We start from the raw sequence: 20,000 nt of genomic DNA, 5'->3' as shown, positions 1-20,000 counted from the left end.
TGGGCAGGAAAGTCTGCATTGGGGGCTCTGTGGGATCAGTTATTGGGTTAAAAGGGAAAATAATCCAGGTGTCAGTTTAGTCTTAAAAGACCTTGTACCAAGAGATTGTCAGCCATTTTGTGCCTTCTAATGAAAAGCTGCCAAACTCACAGCAGTGAGACTGTTTTCCTGATAAGAAATAATAAACACCTGAGTCCGAGCATGAACTACCACCTCAAGTGCCTTCAATCCAGACCCAGAGAGTGATACTCACCTTTACTCCAGGCTCCTGCAGCAGCTTGGTGCCAGTGAGCTCTCTGAGAGCCACCTCCATGTGTTCCAGCACCTGCTGTCCCTCTGAGATGTGTTTCCTCAGGGCCTCGTAGTCCTCGATGAGGCCCAGCACGTGCCGCCCGTTCCTGTCGGCCCACATGCGGTGCCCGGGCACCAGGCGTGGGGTGCACATCCTGCTGGAGCTGCTGCTGCACACAGAGGCACCGTCCACATCACCCTCAGGGGCTGCCTGAGCACCTGGGACACAAAAATCAGGTTGGTTTTTGTTGAAGAAGATGAAACAGGAAAGCCTTATAAATATGATTGTCTGGCAAAAGATTGTAAGAATATGCAAACTATAAGTGAGATGGAAATGAAAGCAAGCTTTGAGATCCCTCAGTTACTGAACAACTGGAAAACAATGGGTGGCCAGCTGAAGGTGATCCCCTTTTGATGGAACAACACCCTCTGCTTGCAGACAGGCCCAAGGGTCAGAGCAGACCCTACAGCTTGGCAGAAGGGGCCCAAAGAGGAGCTTTTAGGGTTAAAAATGTAACACAGTATGGTGATATAATGATTCTTATAGGCTGTGTGTAAATGCTGTAAGATTTGTATATTGTAGTAGATTAGTTAGTGAGAACTATAATATTCAACACAGAAGAAGATTTATTGTATTGTAACAATACAATAGAGAACCTCGCTCTCTTACCCTTTTACTCTCTTACCTTTTCACTCTCTTTCCCTCTCATCCTCTCTCCCCCTCTCTTCTCTCGGGCCTGCTCTGAGCTGTGGCTGGCAGCTCCCAGCAGGGCCCTGCACCCAGGCCCTTTGCAATAAACCACAAGCTCCAGACCTGGCTGCAGAGATCTCTCATCTCCATCTGTCCTGCTGTCCTACCCCCCGACACTCTTATAGGTTTTTATCCTCATACAAAAAAAAAAATAAAATTTAATTTGTACTCGGCTGCTGTTGAACAGGGCTGGGTGTACCTGGGTTCTCTGCTGAAATGCAGCATCTGTTCTGCTCACCAATGTTCCTCCTGGCAGCAGGGCAGTTGCAGAGATTTTCTACAGATAAAAAGGGAGAAGGAAAGCTGTATTATTAGATTTTAAAAACCCTCCAAGCTCTTCAGTTCTTTTATCCTGATGCTAGACTCTGACTCTGGAAGCAGGGAAAACCAGCTGATTTTTCTAGTGACATACCATGGATTTTCCAGTATTTACCTACTTTTATACCTGAGCATCCATCCAAATTCTAGATAACTCCCAAAATCAAGCCATAGTTTAAAAATGTAAAATACATCCTGATAAACATATTTTATTTACAAATATAAGCTTCCCATTAACTCCACAAGAAGTAGAACACATTTTTCAGCTGTACCAGACTAATGATTGTCTCTATATTTCTCCTTCAGAACTTCCACATTCCCTAAGCACCTAGGAGAAAAGCACATCTGAAAAACTCAGCTGCTGACATTGCAAGGAATCTTTCTGGTCCATGTGGTTTTATCTGGATGTATGGAAAGCTTTTTATGGTGCAGAGCACTTTAAGGAGGAAGATTCCAGTGCCCTCTGTATCCCATGAACATCAATACTGAAACAATAACCTAACCCTGGGTGTACACATTACACTTCCCTTTATTTGCTAAAACAGCATCACTTAACAGTGATTGAAATAAAGGTAAAACATTCCTCAAGGGCAAAGAGGGGACAACTGATTTATCCAGAGCCCATTTAGTGCACTTATTGATCATTCCTGAGTAATACACACTCACCCTTAGCAAACACTACAGAGCTCAGCAGTGAAAAAAGAACCCCCCCAGGTAAACAGAATTTATGGCAATTTACTGCAGGCATCCTCCCAGCCCAGAGATTCTGCTTTGCTTGGATGCCAAGGAAGCACCAGCAGCTCTAGGACAGTGCAGTGTGCACTTCACACCCTGCTCTAACAGCAGAGGGCTTTGAGGAGAGCTGACATTGATTAAGGCTGTAAGAGGCACAGGTTGTGCAGTAGCCAAAAGCACACAGAGCACAGTACCATCCAGTCCTGCACAGGGCTGAGAGCCTGCCTTCAACACACAGTTGATATTAACAGCTGACACTGGGCCCATTTCCTCTCTCTTCCCTTTGGAAAGCTGCTCCTCTAATTTTTCATGCAAAGACTTGTTGGTGTCTATGCTCCTCTCCAGCTGCACTCTCAGGGTCTGGATTTCAGCCAGCAGCTCGTGTAAATCCAGTGGATTCTTCTGATCTTTCTGGAATTCTTCTGAGGCATCACATCTGGGATCTGAGACAATTTCAAAAGAAACACTCAAATATCTCTAACAATTAAATAATATTACCCACAAGAACACTCAGCAAGTAAGTTATAGTCAGTGCTATCCTCAATATTAAGAATTAACTACAAACAGCATTAAGATAATGGTTTGACAAAAAAAAGCATGTCTTAATTGCTTCTACTCTTGAAAGATTTAAAGGGCTGAACATTTTTTTTTTACTTTGTCCATAAAAGCTACTGTGTCTCACGGCAAAAGCTAAAAAATGAGATAAAAGGAGAATGAAGAGGATTTACAAAATGTGAAGTGCAGTAATGCACACTCTGGGGAAAGGAAAAGGAATGGGGAACATCAGAGTGTGGAGGAGGGATGGAGTAGAACTGGGAGTTTAATTCTGTACACCAAAGGAAAAAGAAAACAGTGATCACCTGGCAACCAGAGGAAGAAATCTGAACCTGAGAAAAGCAAGGGCTGTGTTTGCCTTCTCACAGAAAGAGATCAGTACACAAACAACTCCCTGCATTGCTTCCTGCTGAAATCCAACTGTTCAGGGTGTTCTCCAGACAGGGAAGGGGCTCAGCTGCATGAGGAGGGTGCTGCCACTCTCTAATGACATCAGGAGCTCTGCAAGGAGAATTCTTTCCATCCCTGAGCTCTGCCTCAAAGCCCCGTCCCTACAGGGCTCTTCTGCTGCAGCCAGGCAGCAAAAACAGTGGCTGCAGGGCATAACATGGAGCAGCAGGGAGAAAAAAATCAACTTTTAACAACTTCCAGTGGGAAATTTGCTGGATGTGGTAAGGGTTTTTCAGCAATGAAAGCATCCCACTCTTTACCTCAGCACACCAACAGCTTCATGGTGGCACAGCTTCCAAGGGGGAGGAAGAACTCAGGGAAACTCCAGGGGAAGCTCCAGTTTTCCTCTAACTTTCAGTGACAACAAAGTGGACATGAAATTATGAAACATTTTCTAATTCAGAAAGCAGTGCCAACACTTCTGCCAGCCCCAGAGAGAAGCCTCTCCCTCCACCTTCAGCAGAAGCTACCTGGGCAAGCAGGACCTGCAAGGATGCAGCAGCAGGATTTTAGATAACAAATAAATATCTAAGATCCCCAGGAAACTCATCCAGCCTGAGCCACTAATTCTTCAATTCTGGTTTTTAGCTTAGCTAAAAAGGTAAAGGAAACTTGGGGGTGTGTGGTCAACATCTGACACAGCTCAGGCTTGCAGCCACCCCTACGGGAAAGCACCTGAGCAGGAGGTTGTCAGCTCTCCTTGCAGAGCAGACACAAGCAGGAGCAAAGGAACAGTGACCCAGCCCTCCTGGCCTTTGACAAGAGCATGTTCAGAGGGAGGAGGTGCAGGGGCAAAGGGCACAGAGCCAACTGTGCATTTGTACCTGTCCCCTTCCTTCTTGCTTCTTCCAGCTTCTCATACACCTTGATCTCCGTCCGCAGCGACTGCAGCAACTTCTCATTCTCAGAGATCTGATGCTGCTTTACATTAATTTCTGTTTGCAATCTGTTAAGTCCCAACAAACAGCTGAGTTAAATTCTGTTATATTTTTTTTTCAAAATCTAAAATCCATTCCTCTTTCCCTCCATAATTCTTCTCTTGCCTTTTGAGTATGTCCATGCCTCTCATTAATACTAATGGCTATGGCTAAACAGATGCCTGTCACACGGACAACTTCTTCTCTAAATGAATTTTTAAATGTGGACACAATCAATACCTGTTCAGTTCATTGCGACTGCTGTAAATTTGACATGTCAGGTATCTGATTTCATCTTCCTTCTGGCAGATTTGTTTTTGCAACTTTTCGTTTTCCTTCTTCATACATTCATGGTCCTCATGAAGGTGCTCAATGACTGCATCCTTCTTAGAAAGAGATTCTCTTAACTTTTCATTTTCCTTTTGTTTATCTGAAACAAGAAGAAACACAAGGTATCTGCAATGCCCACAATGCACTAAGGCCATGATTTTTAACTAAATCAGCTTTTTCAGAGACTATCCAGCTGCTAATCCATTATTGCTAATCCCAGCCTGAATGTTTATGGTTGAGCATGGAATTTCAGGGGTGCAAAGAATGGTTAAGTTCAATTTAATGAGTGGACTGTGAATATTTTATTGTTTTCTGATCTGGGATGAGTTGCAGGCTACTCCTGTAAAGAACAGTTTACATTTTTACCTCTAGATCCTTTTGCTAGCATTGCATTCAGAACTTGATTTTGCTTCCTCAGGAAATGTATTTCAGAAGTCAGGGAATTATGCTGCTCTGAGCCATGGATAAAAATGTTTGCAGAACCTATAAATATATACATAAAAGATGATTTATGAGTCATCTCTAGGTCATTAAAGATTAAACTTTCCAGACAAGAACAATTTAAAAAATTGCAGAAAAACATGCTATAAAAGCTATTTCTCCCCTATTTATTTTGAAGGTTATCACTACAGGCTAAAAGTCAGCTCAGGTTAATGCCAAGTAATCCAAAGCCCAGTGCAGCACAAGTGCCTCTCATTGCTGGGCAACCATTACTAAAATTGCAGAATTATCCCTGGCAGTCTTCACCTATCAGCTAAAATCCCAACAGGACAAAATGCAGGAGTATTTTGTGATATTGCCATGATTTGAAAAGAAAACTGTAGGAGGGTTTACCATGTATTTTAGTCTTGCTCTGCTCATGGTCCATTGTATTTAGTGAGAGAACAATGGGACTCTACCAGCTAATCCACAGGGGTTAATGCAGGGAGGCTTGTAAACAGTCTGGTGAGAGATCCAGCACAAGGCTGGAGTCACTGTCCTGGCCTCAGATTACAAACTCAGAGCCCATTTATGATCCCAGGGATGAAGATTTATCCCTCTCAAATCCGTGTTTCTAACATTTAGATAAATAAGCCAGTCCTGATCACCCATCAGCATCCATGGGGAGGAACAGGCCCCTCCAGAGCTCAAGTCACCCTGTGTCCCCTCTCCTCTCATCTCTGAGGATGAGATTCCCTTTTCTCCAAGGGCTGGACTTCCCTCCAGAGCCTCCACAAGAAGCTCTGGGTAACTGGCAGGAATGAAATGTCTGACTTTGACAAACATAAGGGAGATGAATCCTGCTCTGAGGACCTTGCTGCACTAGGCAGGTGACTCTAAGTGTTAAATCCTGTACCCAACAGTTAAACCCCAGCCCAGGCAATCCCCAGTGCATTGCACTGGTGCAGCACAGCCTGCAAAGGGCCACATCCCGCTGCCAAGGTGCTGCCTCTGAAATGCAAGCCAAGTCATTGTTATTGCCCTTTGTAATGGTCACTAAAACACTTCAGGACCCACCAGAATTAAATTAAATTAAGCATTTTTCAGCTGATTGGTTATCCCAGTATCTCCCACACTTTAAAGCCTGAGATAAGTACATGAGTGTCAACTATTTGGTTAATAGAGAAATAACCAGCTGGCAGAAAAAATTAGCTGAATGTATGAGGAGGATGCCTTTCAGCTCTGGCAGTTCAATTCAATTTGATGTGCTGCACTTCCTCTGAGTAATCTCATTTTATTGTAATCCCAATTGAAGCTTTTACCCACTACCTAACTGGGATGTAGTGTGCCATGATATGAACCTCTTGTCACTGCTGAAAGACTCAAAGGCTCTGGAAGCCTGGCACTAATGGCATTTTACTATCTATATGTTAAAGAGTTGAGGCAGCTATGTGAACTCAAAAGGCTTTCTCCTTTCAGACTCTAACAAAGCAATCCAAGTTGAAGTGGCAAGGCTTGATGGTCTCATCTTGATTCTAATTTAATTTATTGCCCATCACCCAGCTTTATCCTATTTGAAAAGTTATGCTATTGCAGTTCTACTGAAAGGCTTTAGAATATAACTATTGGTTATCTTACATAATAAGGGATAATGGAGAGCCAGTGGTAATAGGGCCACAATCCCACAATTTGACCCACTATTGAGGCTGCTACTTGTGTGCAGAGCCCTGCTGACATCAATTACTCTCCCCACAGAGGCAAAGGTCCATCTAACCAGAGGAAAGTGGAGCATCAGGGCCCACAATTGCAATACACTTGAGTTCTCATTCTGTTTTGTGCTGAAAAAGTGAGTGCTAAGGAAGCATACCTTGAAGGTTTCAAAGGAAACACTGACTGAAAGAAAAGCACTATTGAAAATCACAGCAATGGGGAAGGAGATATTCACTCCCAGGAAAAGCAAAATAAAGGCATTCAAAAGCTGAAAAGAAGTCTGAGTAGAAACATCAGCTACTCTTGGGTTAAAAACAGCAAACAAACCCCTTTTAATGTTCACTGCTGCTAAGAACATTTGAAACCTAGGACACTCAAAATTAAACCTTTGATTTTATTTTGAAGCCTAACATTTGAAACTATTGAAGCAATTATTTTAGTTCTACTTGCACTGCAAGCCCCAGCTCTACAGGAATGATGTAGTCATTACCAGCATTTCAGTCATTTATAGGATACTGGAAGCCCAGAGGCATTTAAATACTTAAAGAATCTAAATATTAAAAATAACATGGCAAGAACAGTGGGCAGATGTGTGTATATGCAGCCATACAATATTTATGAGTCTTAGAATAAGAATAAATCTATGCAATAACTTCTGTTGAACAAACAATTCAATATCACGAATTCAGCAGGTTGCCATAAACAATTAATTATGTTACAACTTAATTGTTTTAAAGGAAAACAAACTAAGGACATTCAGTTAAAAGCAAAAATGTTGAATGCAAGGCACAGAATGGTTTGGGTTGGAAGGCACCTTAAGGTTCCATTAGCTCCAATCCCTTCCATGGTCCCAGGGTGCTCCAGCCTGGCCTTGGGCACTGCCAGGGATCCAGGGGCAGCCACAGCTGCTCTGGGCACCCTGTGCCAGGGCCTGCCCACCCTCAATATCCCACCTTCCTCCCCAATTTCCCATCTCAACCTGCCCTCCTTCAGCTTAAAGCCATTCCCACTTGCCCTTGGGAATCCCCTCAGCTTCACTTCAGGATTTCTTTTTACACCAAAAGTGTAAAAGCTCATCTATCAGGAAAAAGGAGCCTCACTAGCAAGAGAGCATGTGCACATCTGATAGCATGAATGAGATCTTTGATACAGAGAGAAACAAGAACTGAAAGAACACAGGGACAAAAAGGAACTGTTCTAACAGGTAGCTGCTTTTTTTCCTTTACTTTTCCAAATTTCTCCTGCACACATTGGTAGATGTGCAAAGGCAACAAGAAGACAGATGGAAGGCTTAAGACAGTTTATAAAGAAAATATACTTTCACTGCATTAATGGATGCCCTTGCCAGAATCTTTATGAAGCTGTAAAAGAGTTGGAAGTGTTTCAGTGTGGTTATTTCACAAGCACAGAATGCCTTTCCAGCAGTGTAAATACTTCAGGAATGAAATGGATGCTTTTTATCCAGCTTTCCATCACTGTAAATTATCCCTGAAAGCAAACTGCCATGTGCAGGTTGCCTCCATTTAAACAACAACAGAAATGGATCATGGGGATGATGTAAAACATAATGAATCTAATGTCAATACCAGTGGAACTGAGGAAAAAGAAAGTATGTCTGTATTTATAACCTGCTTCCAGTCAGAGTAATATTGCATATTAATCAATTTTCCTATGGGGGAAAAGGTGGGAAGGAGAGTGAAGCAAAGTGTAGAAAAATAAAGGGCTGAGGTGCTTCAAAAGGTGTTCCAAAAGCATCTTTAGTGAAAGCTGGCTACTTGTGAAAAGCTTTAAATCCACCTCAGCTTGGCTTTCAGAGATGCTGAACACCAGAACAGAGAACACTGGCTCCAAACCTTTCCAGTGGCATTTGATCCCTCAGGCTCTCAGCAGGAAAGATGGATTCAGTTTCTCATTAAATGAATTCTTACCTTGATCTAGTTCCTTGTCTGTTACTTGTCTCTCAAGCTGCTTCCTCAGCCTCTCATTAGTTTTTATGGAATATTCTAAACGCTGTCTCAGGATTCTAATTTCCTGCAGATGCTCCATTAATAACTCTAAATAAAGCAAGAGACCACTTCTTATTTAGAGCAGATGATTGTATTCCTTTACACTATGTACTCTTGTCAAATCTAATGGGTGTTAATTCCAGAAGATGACACAGAGCTGTTAAAAATGGCAGATATTGAATATCTGACTCCACAACCTCTTTTCCTATACAGTGCTCAAACCATGCATTCAGTGACAACTCCTACTCTACATTCTAACTTAAAGACTTTAAAGCTTTAACTTTTTAACTTTTTTTAACTTCAGGCTCTTCAGATTTCTTCTTCCTACAAAAGTGAAATAGATAACAATTTTATCTACTTAAACATTCCCTGTACTGAGGAAAGAATCCAAAGGTCTGCAATGCAGCTCCACACACAACCAGCACACATTTTTCCTTACAACAATAGGAAGCTCCCAGAGTAACTCAGAGAGAAATTTGACTTTGACTTACACAATGCACTCCACAGTAAAGAAATCTGCTGTATCAAGTTTCATTACTGTACCTTTTCCTTCTTGCTTTGCTATTCTATAATTTTTCTTCCACTGGCTGCAAGTCTCATCCTTCCTCAGGAGCAGATCTGTTCTACCTGTCAGTGTGTGATGTGTCAGTTTATCCATGTCACACACTCCTGGTTTGCTCTGCAATATTTCTCCCTGAACAGGATGTGCCAGCTCAGCTATTAAATTTTCATTGCTGCCGATAAAGTACTGCAAGCATCACTTGTGTTTAGTGGAACTATCCAGGTCAAACATGACACCACTTATTAATTATGCAGCACTTAACAATTCTCAAGGAAACACAACACTGGCTCCTATAAAATTGGAAAATCTCTCCTTTCCCACATAATAATCTCTTGACAATTGTCTACTTTCACCTTAGAACTTGTCTATTTAAAGAGTGTCTGGAGCAAAGTAAAAGCTGGTAGCTTAAAACAACAAGGACACAAACTAACACACTTTATATTGCCTCAAAAAAGGTAATTCAGATGGTTGCCATCTCTGTGCCTCATCACTGAAACTGCAATGATTATGCAAGGAACTGGAAAGCTGAGGCAGACAAACATTCTTCATTATTTCTTAATTAGTTCCCTTGTGTGTTATTTATCAGCTTTTCCCAATATCCAGCAAATCTTCCATGGGAAAAACATTACCTGGAGGAAACTTGCTTGGCAGAAGTGGCAGTGTGCTGTGCTGGCCTTCCAGGTCATGACTGTGCTCAGGTGAGCCAAGAGGAGACTTCTCTGACAAATCAAAGTCAGATGAGCTGTGAAGAGCAGATGGCACAGGAGACTCATCCTGCAGATGTTGGTACATGGTGGCATTCTTCTCATTATTCCTTTTGTGCCAAATAAAATGGTTTAAAGTATAAAAGTTACTCTATGACTTTGGAAAGTGAACAGAGGATGCCAAATTTACAGCAATTTACAGGTAAATTTATGTGACAGGGCATGAAAAACCACTGCAAATCAGAGGTTGTATCAAGACTGAAATCCAGCAGGAACAATCACTGGCCCTCCAGCCTACTTTGCATTTTCCAGCACCAGACAGTCACCTCTGTGTTCAGGGGACCTCAAGCTGCCTTGAACAGGAGCTGAGCATTTCTGTAGCACAGAAGAATCCCAGGCTGGCAGAAAACCAACAAACACAGCACAACAACACCTGCTCTCTTCACCTTCAGCATCAAGGAGCTGTGACAACAATGAACTTCAGCAGAGCTGCACTGGAGTGACCCTGAGCCAGCCCCAAGGGCATGGGGACACTCAGGGAGGGACTGTCCCCCCTGGCACCTGCACCAGGACCCTGTCTCAGCATGCAGCACACTGCATTGTGGACATGGTTATTGTTGTTCATGAAAAGAACAATCCTGGTGGCACAAGTTTCTCTTTCAGCCTCTCACCTGCTTGGTGAGAAGTGGGGAAAAAAGCCTTAATCTGTTTTCAATGGGTGGTTTAGTAACAAAATAGATATTAATAAGCAAAGCCCTGCCAAACAGCTAAACATGCCACAGAACATGGAGTATCCTTATCAGTTGATGAAACAACCATATTTTTGCTAAACATTCAGCTGCACTCTTACCTTTGAGCTAATTCATAAAGTATGGTGACTTCTGTACCTATTGATTCTCCTGCAAAGCAGAAACAGCTGATTAAAAACACACACTGAGAATTACCATTTTCCCCCCATCTTACTCTATTTAAATACAGAGTGTTAAATTAATGAGAAATTAGAGGATTCAACAGATATTAGCACACTTTGTATTAGTGTCAAATGCTGTACATGACCAAAACCATTTACAGCCCAGCAACAAAGCAATAGCTTTGCTCTGGAACTCACAAAAAAAATTATCAGGGACCAACCACAGATGCCAGATTTTACTGCCTTGGTGTTTTAATTAGCATACCTATTTGAAATAATTGTGCTACATGGCAAAAGGATTACAGGCACATGTTGTTATTTCTTCAATAACATTTATATAAAAGAAATTCCATTGCACCTTGGATTTTTTGTGCTGGTTTTGGAGTCAGGCTAACCATGAAGGAGCACATACAGGATTTTGCCTGCAACATTCTCTGTGGAATTGTGTGTGAGCACAGGCACAATTCAGTGCAAGAGATCTGGACTCAGACTCTAATTTGAATAAAGGAATAAGAGCTTGGTGGTGTCACCTTGGCTCCCCCCTATTTTAAAATTTTTGTGCAATTAAGCAAAAGTGGCATGGAAGAGTTGCACAGCTGAAATTTCAGGGGAATGAACTGAAGGTCAGGATGGAAATGCAGAGACAGACAGCTGCTCATGCTTCTTCTTTACAGTCAATTCTTAGTACACTGGATGTTCTTTACAACCCTACAAACATCATTTTACTTTAATGTGTGATTCAATGCAGCACCATTGTGTTAGATATATTGAATTGTCTCAGTTGTCAGTGACTTTTCATAGTATATAGGATACCATCTGTTGGTTTAAAGGCATTTAATGTTTATTCACTACAGTCTCCTCATTTGCAATGCAAGGAAACTCTGTAGCCACCGAAATCGTTGAATGCACTCAATCTTTTATTACCCTGCCATGACACAAGGCTGTAATACCTTTTTCTCACACACAGCTGCTTTATATGAGCAATCAAAACTGCAACATCCTGCCATGATGTGCATGAAAGGCAGAACACAGACCATGCTGTGGCTGGGCCCCAAATGGGGCTGAGCAGAGGCAGCTCCAGAGCTATAGGAGGGTCAGTCCCCATCTCAGGCACCTCAGGTGTTTTGCTCCTGCAGCTGATATCTGTGAAGGATTGCTGGCACTTGGGGCACCAGGAAAAGGTCTTGCTTGCTGTTCCTCACAACAGCATCCCTCTTGTACCTCCTTCCTGCTAACTTCCTCCAAACTACAGACTGAAGGCAGAATGCAAGTTATACTCTTCCTTCTAGTGCCAAATGTCAATTGTGATGCTCATTTTCCAAAACATGGTTGTATTTTAGCTCTCTTATGAATGGCAGCGTACATTTCTCCCCTAGCCAGACTAGCAGGCAGCAAGATGCAGGTCCCTTAGGAAAATCATGGAATAATTTAGGTTGGAGAAGACATCTTAGATCATTGAGTTCAGCTGTTACCCCAGCTCTGCCAGGCTCATGTCCTGTCATGTCATGTCACTAACTCATGTCCCCAGGTGTCTTCAACAGTCAGCTGGGCTGTTCCCTGAAACAGGAAAACCTGAAGCTATGTGTAACAAAACTTTTATACAACCACTATATTTTTGGCAGTTAAAATGCGCTTGTGTTGAGGTGACCCCAAACAGCAAGTGTCAATAAAGAGTACAGCTACAAAAGCAAAACCCAGTCAAGGAGCAATTGCCATAAAGTAAAACAGAAGTTCCACCTCAACATGAGGAAGAACTTCTTTAAATTGAGGGTGGAACAGGTGTGGAGTCTCCTTCTCTGCAGATATTCCACACCCATCTGGACATGTTCCTGTAGCACCTTCTCCAGGTGACCCTGCCTTGGCATGGACTTGGATTGGATGATTGTCACAGTCCCATTTTATGAAAAATCCTTTCCTTAGGATTTTTCCTCCTGAGAAGCTGAGATGCCTCAGGAACAAAATGTAAACAATGGTTATCTGCTGCTGTGGAATGCAACAGGTGCATCTGTGATTGGTCTCATGTGGTTGTTTCTAATTAATGGCCAATCACAGCCCAGCTGTCCGGACTGTCTCAGTTATCTCTTTGTTATCATTCTTTTTCTATTCTTAGCTAGCCTTCTGATGAAATCCTTTCTTCTATTCTTTTAGTACAGTTTTAATATAATATATATAATAAAATAATAAATAAAGCCTTCTGAAACATGGAGTCAGATCCTCGTCTCTTCCCTCATCCTGGGACCCCTGTGAACACCACCACAGATGATTTCCGGAGGTCCCTTCCAATTCTGTGATTCCTTGTGGATCATAAAATTCTTACCTTCCCTGACAAAACCCATCCTAAAGCAACCAACAGCAAGGAAAGCTTCCTTCCACCAACAACCAAATAAAATCCTTCCCATTTCTAGGACGTTCATCGATCTGACAAGAAGCACAAACATTGCTGCTCACCGTAGAGGAATTTCATCTCCAGTTTCTCAAACTGCAGCACACTTTGGTTCAGCTGCTCACGGAAGCCTTCAGCCAGATCATAATCCACATCGCTGGCCTGCAGCAGCTCCTCAAAGGCCCTCACCAGGCTGCTGAGGTGCTGGTGGTAGGTGGCACAGCCACAGCGGATCTCCTTGATCTGCTGGCATTGGAAGCTCAGCTCCCGAACTTGTGAGTGAACCAACGAGTCATATCTGAGAAAATGAAATTAGCTGTAAAGCCTTGCTGGCCATAAATGACATTTAAATATAAATAAAATGGGAATTAAGCTTATATTCCTAAACTATAATTTTATGCGGTTCAATTTGGTTTTTAAATGCTTTTAACAGCCACAATGAGAGATGTATTGTCTCTGCTTGTTGAGTTTGGTATTTAGAGATTATTCTCCTTCACTTAACTGCATCATTTATAAAATGGGCCAAGACTAATGGGATGACTTGATGGCCTGCTTGGAAAGAACATGGATGGCAGCAGAGGTGCCAAATTAAACTAAATAAGAGTGAATACATGTAAATTGTTTTCAAGAATACACATAATTTTCCTGACTGGTTGGGGAATTTTTTTTGGCTTGGTGTTTTGTGGTTTTCTTAACTCCCTATGGAAGCAGACAACTGTCCCTTCTCTGAAACTGTATTTCCTGCCAAAACAGGTATTGGACTTTCTGAACTGATGATTTCACCCAGTCTGAAAATTCTCCATATCTCTGCATGTGTATTGCAAGAAACAATGACAATCACTGTGGTGCCCAAACTCCTGTACTCCACAAGCCAGGATATAAATTGCAACTCAGATCAGCTGAATTTATTTATTGAATTTACACTTGCAAATGTAGGCATCCCCTTTGTACTGCCAGTGTCTGTACCACAGGCAGAATTCTTTCTCCAGAATCATCCATTAGCAGGGAAAAAAGGAGAGAAGATGTTAAAAGATGCAGGGAATCAAACAAAATCTATGGTGATGTGGGTTGTTACAGCATTTTTACTGTCATTTGTATAGGAAGAGATGCATAACTCATTTTGGGGTCTGTCATTTGTGACTCATGACATTGTCCTAGACAGTGGCTGTAAAAACCTCACAGTGATCCACAGGGTCTCATCCCTTAATTCACAGCTGGAACTTTGTTTGTAAAATGGATGAGATATATTTTTAAGGGATGTAAATGCCTATGGACTCTGTAACACCACTGTATTTTACACCAGTGAGCCTCAGACACACACAATAGTCCATGCTGGTGGTTCTTCACTGTCCTCAAATATTTCCACTCGAGCATTTGGAAGAAAGGCACAAGGCTGAATGCCTTTCCTTGTTACAATTTCTGGCATTGTAAAGCCCTCAGCACAATAACAATATTTAAAAGGGAGAAAAGGAGGGTGGATGTTAAAAAAGGCTCACTCTTATGATCCCCCACTGTATGTTTGCAATTTGTACACATGCAGCCAAAATGCTGCCCCACGTCTCAAACAAAATCCAAGACTGATTCTTTTCAGTCTCCCATAAATGATTTTCCAGCTTATGAGCTTATGCTATAAAATTTCATTCATTAATTCTATATTTATCTCCTCTCACATCCTTCACAGGAAGGCATTACAGCCCTCAACTGCAAAATAAACTGGAACTAGAGCGTGAACATCTTATGTTTACACATCAAGTCTGGGCACTCAAACAGAAGGGCCAGCACCAATCTGCCAGCCCATTGCCCACAAAAACATTTCTGTCTTAAATGAGGTGTTCCATTTTCCTACATTTGGCACCTGAAAATACCCTGAGTGCTGCAGACTGTGGTGCTCTGACAGAGGTGAGCCTGTCCCACAGGTAACTGAGATCTGAGCTCCAGAGAGGAGCTCTCACAGCCAAGAGAGTTGTGGGCCTGAGGTGTGGGAGAGACAGATGTGTTTGGGACAGATGACAGCACAAATTTATCAGTTTTGTACTTAGGGGGTCTTTTAACAAAACATTTCAGTTCCTTTATGCTAATGTTAGTGAAATTTAGCCCTTACTGTAACAACACTTGTGAATAAAATTATCCTCATCTCACCTTGCTATGCTATTTGGTGTTGCTGTTTACAAAAGGAAACCTCAAAGAGCAGCAGTTTTACTCACTTGGATGGTGATGTTGCTCTCAGACTGCTCTGAAGAGGATACATGTCATCAAGATGCACATTCACAACTTGCTCTTTGTCAGCTTCTGCCTCATTGGCCAACAGCAGCTCCTTAAGGTTTTGTGCTGCCCACATATCAGGTGCTTGCAGAGACTCAGAATCCCTGGTTTTGGTGTGGATCTCATCCAAATCCAGCTGAGGGACACCAGAGGATGTCTGGACTCCTTCCATGGCTGTACCTTGTATTTGTGTGACAAACCCTTCCCCAGGCAGGGCTGCATCCCTCACAGCCCCACTGGAAACAGCACTGAACCAGAGCTGCTCAGAGCCCTGCAGCTGCAGCAGGAACATTTTGTACTTTTCAAGCTCAGACTGCATATTCTTAACTCTTTGTTTCAATTCTTCTATGTCCTCTGTGGCTCCACAGCCCTGGAGTTCATCAGTTCTTGCTCCACTCCCTTGGTGAGCACACAGACACCTGGAGTCTGAAAGTGCAGGGGCTGAGCCAGTGTCCTCGTGTCCCATGGGATAAAACTCTTCATCCACCTCTTCTAATGAACTCTGGATATTCCCATTGCTAATGCTATGATGATTTTGCATTTCTGAAAAACAGGAGGCTTGTGTGTGAATATTAGCATTTCTATATCTGACATTCTGTTCTTAACAGCACTAGGATGAATTATTTCAATTCTATAACAGCAGAATCAAAATGTAGGTAATTACAAGCTATACATTATTAGTTTGGGACTTTTGACCTCTCTTAATGATTTTTCATTAATTCAATTTGCACATCAAGTATTTCAAAACCTTTATTGCCTTTCAAATGAACAATACTCAAAATACAACCAACTTTCTCTTCCCAAATGCTTGAAAATTTCTTTTGCCATATGCTGTCCTGAATCAGGCACTGATCAAGCCCAGACCTTTCCAGCCACAAAAAATTATAACCTCAAACATGAGGCAAAGGAGACTCTGATTTCACATGGTTCCTCCTAAAGCTTCTAATTAAATATTCTTCTTCTCCTCACTTCAAAAATCTATACAAAATCAATTGGAGCAGAACGTCAGTGGAATTTTAAAAATACTATCAACAAAATAGTCAGATTTGAAAAGGAGGTTACAATAACTTCTTTTTAAAAGGTGTTCTAAACAAACCCCACTAAAGGGTTTGGTATTAAAGGTTTTGCATTTGATATGAACATCACATCCTCAGGTGACTTTGCCATCCCTAAGTAATGCAATCACCTCAGATTCAGCCCAGTAAAAGCCATGAATTCCTACAGATGATCCATGTTTAGAGTTCTGTGCATGTTGAGGGCTGTAGGTGTAAGTAGCCAGCAAAATGATTATTTTCTAGTTACCAGTAAATTAAATTTTCCCCTTCTATTAGTTCTGCAAAAGATCATTTGAATTAGAACTTCCCTTTTGGGAGCCAATTCATTGATCTTTCAGACAGGTTGCAATACTTTCAGATTGGTTTCCAGGAAGAATTTCAATGTCCAGGTTCAAGCTGTAAATCACTACAAAAACTCAAGGGGAGCAGCTCTGTATGAAAGCCCAAGACCAGGAGAATAAAAATAAATGTTATATAAAAGCTGGAATAAAATGAAGCTGTGATTGTGGGATATCAGCATTGCCCAGAGAAGCTTTGGCTGCCTCATCCCTGGGATGTTCAAGGCCAGGTTGGGCTTGGAGCAGCCTGGGAGAGTGGGAGGTGTCCCTGCCATGGCAGGGGTGGGATGGGATGAGATTTAAGGTCCTTCCCACCCAAAGCATTTTCTGATTTGAAAATTTTCTGATTTGAAAATCTGAAAACCATTTCAGAGGATGTTTGCTGCACTCTACTCATTTTGTGTGGCACTCCAAAGGAAAGAAGTGTTTCCAGGAAAATGCCTGGGTATGAATTCTGGAGGATTCAAGGAGGGAATGCAACACTGCATTCACGAACTTCTGCTGCAGTAACACAGATGGCAAAAATCCCCAACACCAGGTGAAGTCAAACTCTGAAACCCTGACTCATGCATCACTCCAGGTAACAAACAGAGAAAATAAAACCAGATGCTAACAAAGATATTCCAGATCAGAGCACTGGCTATGGTTTATAATGCAAGAGTGCCCTCTAATTAAAGAGGAGAACTAATGAGCTCCCTGTGTCCACACCCCCACAGGGTGCACTGAGCAGGACCCTGCACACCAAAGGATTGCAGAACTGGCCAAATCCCCTGCACTCTCCAGTGCTATCCAGGTTACTCAAGCCCTCCCCAAAAAGACTAATGGATGATGCACAAACGTGGAACACACAGCACTGAGTCTATTTACATTTTCATTAAATGATACCATTAGGCTTCAGCCTACTTGAATGCCTTCAAATAATTCAGATAAGCAAAATTCTATCACTCAGTTGCTTCATTCCAATAGTTCAGAACTAGATGGAGAAGCAGTAACAAACATTTAATTCAGAGAGGAGTTCAGAAGTGAGGTCATTAGCAACAGAGATCAGAGTCAGGCATACAACTCATTATTTTTACTGGAAACCAGACTCATAAATCCCTGTGGCCCTTCTGAAAGCACAACCCTGAAAGACCAACTTGGATTCTTGGAGCAATTAATCCATGGCAGCTAAGAAAACCAGATTTAAAATCTACAAATAACAGCAAGGGAGATGATTACCTGAAGCAATTTACAATTTTGTATAACTCAGAAGAAATGGAAGCTTTTAAATTTCCTTTTTTTTTTTCCTAAATTCTGTACCATATAAATGCTCTACCTTGATAGTTTTGCTGATTTTTGTCCTTCACATTTTCCTTCTTGTCCTCTGTACCTGGATCAACATCATGGAACTCCACCTGGGTCTCAGTATTATCCAGTTTGGACAATGAGACAACTGGAGGGGAAAGGTTAAAGAGAAAATGGAGACAACAGTGGGGAAAGGTAAAAGAGAAATCAGTAAGAGACTGAAAAAAAATTAAGTGGGAATAGTTTAAAAATAACCAAATCAAAACTAACCAACCAAATCAATAAATAAAATCAAAAAAAGTAAAAAAAACCTCACATCTCATAAACACAAACCTGGTTCTCTGACAGTTTGGAACAGGAAAATCTTTACTGATAACATGAGTATCTTTAAATACTTGAACTAATTATAAGGGCAACCACTCAGAATTCATTGCAAAGGCTCCCACTAACAAATGAAGACAAACATTTGTAGGTCCCCTTTGTAATGGAACAGTAAATCAATCTCTAGTGCATTTTTAAATGTTTTATGTTCAGCTTAGAGAAAAGCCTTAGAAGTTCCTCCAGTGTGAGCATTGATCACAAAGCAATCTGCTGCAATCACTGCAGCAAGTCTCAGAATCAGCAAGTGTGCAGCACAGCTGTTACCCAAGGGAAGAATCCAGAGAGGAAAGGAAATCACAGCAGCTCTGCAGCTCCTGACTCCTTCAGGATCTAATTCAAAGCCCTGCCCTTCAGGATTCTCCATGGGTTTTACACCTACCTGAATTAATTGCTCCAGTCCCAGCACCCAAAGCATTTATAACAAATTGTACCATATCTGTGCCTTACCACAACAATGTTATTTTTAACAACACTCTCTGCAGCCTCTGGGTCTGACAGTGGCTCAACCACCACCTGTCTGAGTCTTATTTTTATATTTACCCTGACTTACCTATCCTTCACACCCCTCCTCAGTTTTTAATCTAACTGCTAAGTTAATTTTTATTTTTCTATCACCCAAATCTTCATCTAATACCCATTGCTCTGTCTTACAATTTGTCATACTTTGCTGATCATAGTACTCTGTCAACAACTGAGTTTAAATTAACCCAGCCACAGTGGGAACAGACACAGCTGACTTGACTGATCAGTGGAATATTGGAAAAGTTTAATTATCCAGCATAAACAAAATCAGGATTTTTATACTCTCTTTTCTCCATTACAGGCAGTTTTCATTAAATTTGGCATCTTATGAAGGGAATTTTTAATTTACCCAAACATTGATATATGTGTGCAAATGTAGCACCCTGTGTTCTGCCATTTATTACAGACCTTACACATGCACACAGCACTTTTTGTCCTACCAAAATCTGGTTTACCTCTTAGTGGCAAACAGAGAAAAAGGTGTTTTTTCAAGGTCTACATATTTGTCTACTCAAGAAACTTGCAAGATTAAGCAGTATTGTAGTATGTAAAGATGATCTGCATTTACTTTCTGCTGCAAGAGAAAGTAAATGCAGATCATCTTTATATACTACAATATACTCCAGGTCCTACTCCAGGCAGGGCCAGAGTCACCAGATTTGTTCTTTTTTTACCTCTCCCTGCTGTGTTTCCCTGTGCAGGCTCCCCTGGAAGGTTTCCAGCTCCAGACTCATGCAGTAATTCTCCATTAGGCTGTTCCTGAAAAGGTTTGGTTTGTATTTCACAGGCTCTCAGACCTTCAGGAGGTGCCCTGGAAGGATTTTGTGCTTCTGGAGCTGATTTCTGCAGCCAGGAGTTCAAGGGGACATTTCCTAATGCCCTGCAGGATCTCACAAGCACAGGCAGCCTGGACTTCTTGGGCAAGGAAGCAGAGCCAGCCTGAAAAAGGCATGGAAGAAAAGAGAGAGTTAGTGATTTGTGTGTAACAGCCAAGTGTAGGAAGTATAAACAAACAGGCCAGGAAAAATAAAAATTCTCCTGTAAAATCAGGCAGCTGTCACATCAGTTTTGAAAATAAAATTGCAATACCCTTGGCTACATGAGAAATAAACATTC

The 20,000-nt window shown here is 41.7% G+C and overlaps 1 protein-coding gene across 1 annotated transcript in view; it reads right to left on the bottom strand.

Moving 5' to 3' along the window:
* The window catches only part of CDK5RAP2 (CDK5 regulatory subunit associated protein 2), a 71,352-nt gene that overhangs the window by 9,164 nt on the left and 42,188 nt on the right, over positions 1–20,000 (bottom strand). The window contains 13 exon segments of the mRNA XM_054284215.1: positions 254–510; positions 1,242–1,319; positions 2,290–2,538; positions 3,925–4,046; positions 4,258–4,447; positions 4,714–4,830; positions 8,406–8,531; positions 9,675–9,859; positions 10,600–10,648; positions 13,108–13,340; positions 15,247–15,847; positions 18,013–18,129; positions 19,559–19,823. Of these exon segments, the coding sequence (XP_054140190.1) occupies positions 254–510; positions 1,242–1,319; positions 2,290–2,538; positions 3,925–4,046; positions 4,258–4,447; positions 4,714–4,830; positions 8,406–8,531; positions 9,675–9,859; positions 10,600–10,648; positions 13,108–13,340; positions 15,247–15,847; positions 18,013–18,129; positions 19,559–19,823 (2,589 nt within the window).

This window comes from Melozone crissalis, unplaced genomic scaffold (assembly GCF_028551555.1).
Source record: "Melozone crissalis strain CALT ecotype California unplaced genomic scaffold, PUWL_Pcris_2 ptg000041l_1, whole genome shotgun sequence".
NCBI lineage: Eukaryota > Metazoa > Chordata > Aves > Passeriformes > Passerellidae > Melozone > Melozone crissalis.
Note: the sequence above shows the minus strand (reverse complement) of the source record. Positions and strands in the feature narration are given on the sequence as shown.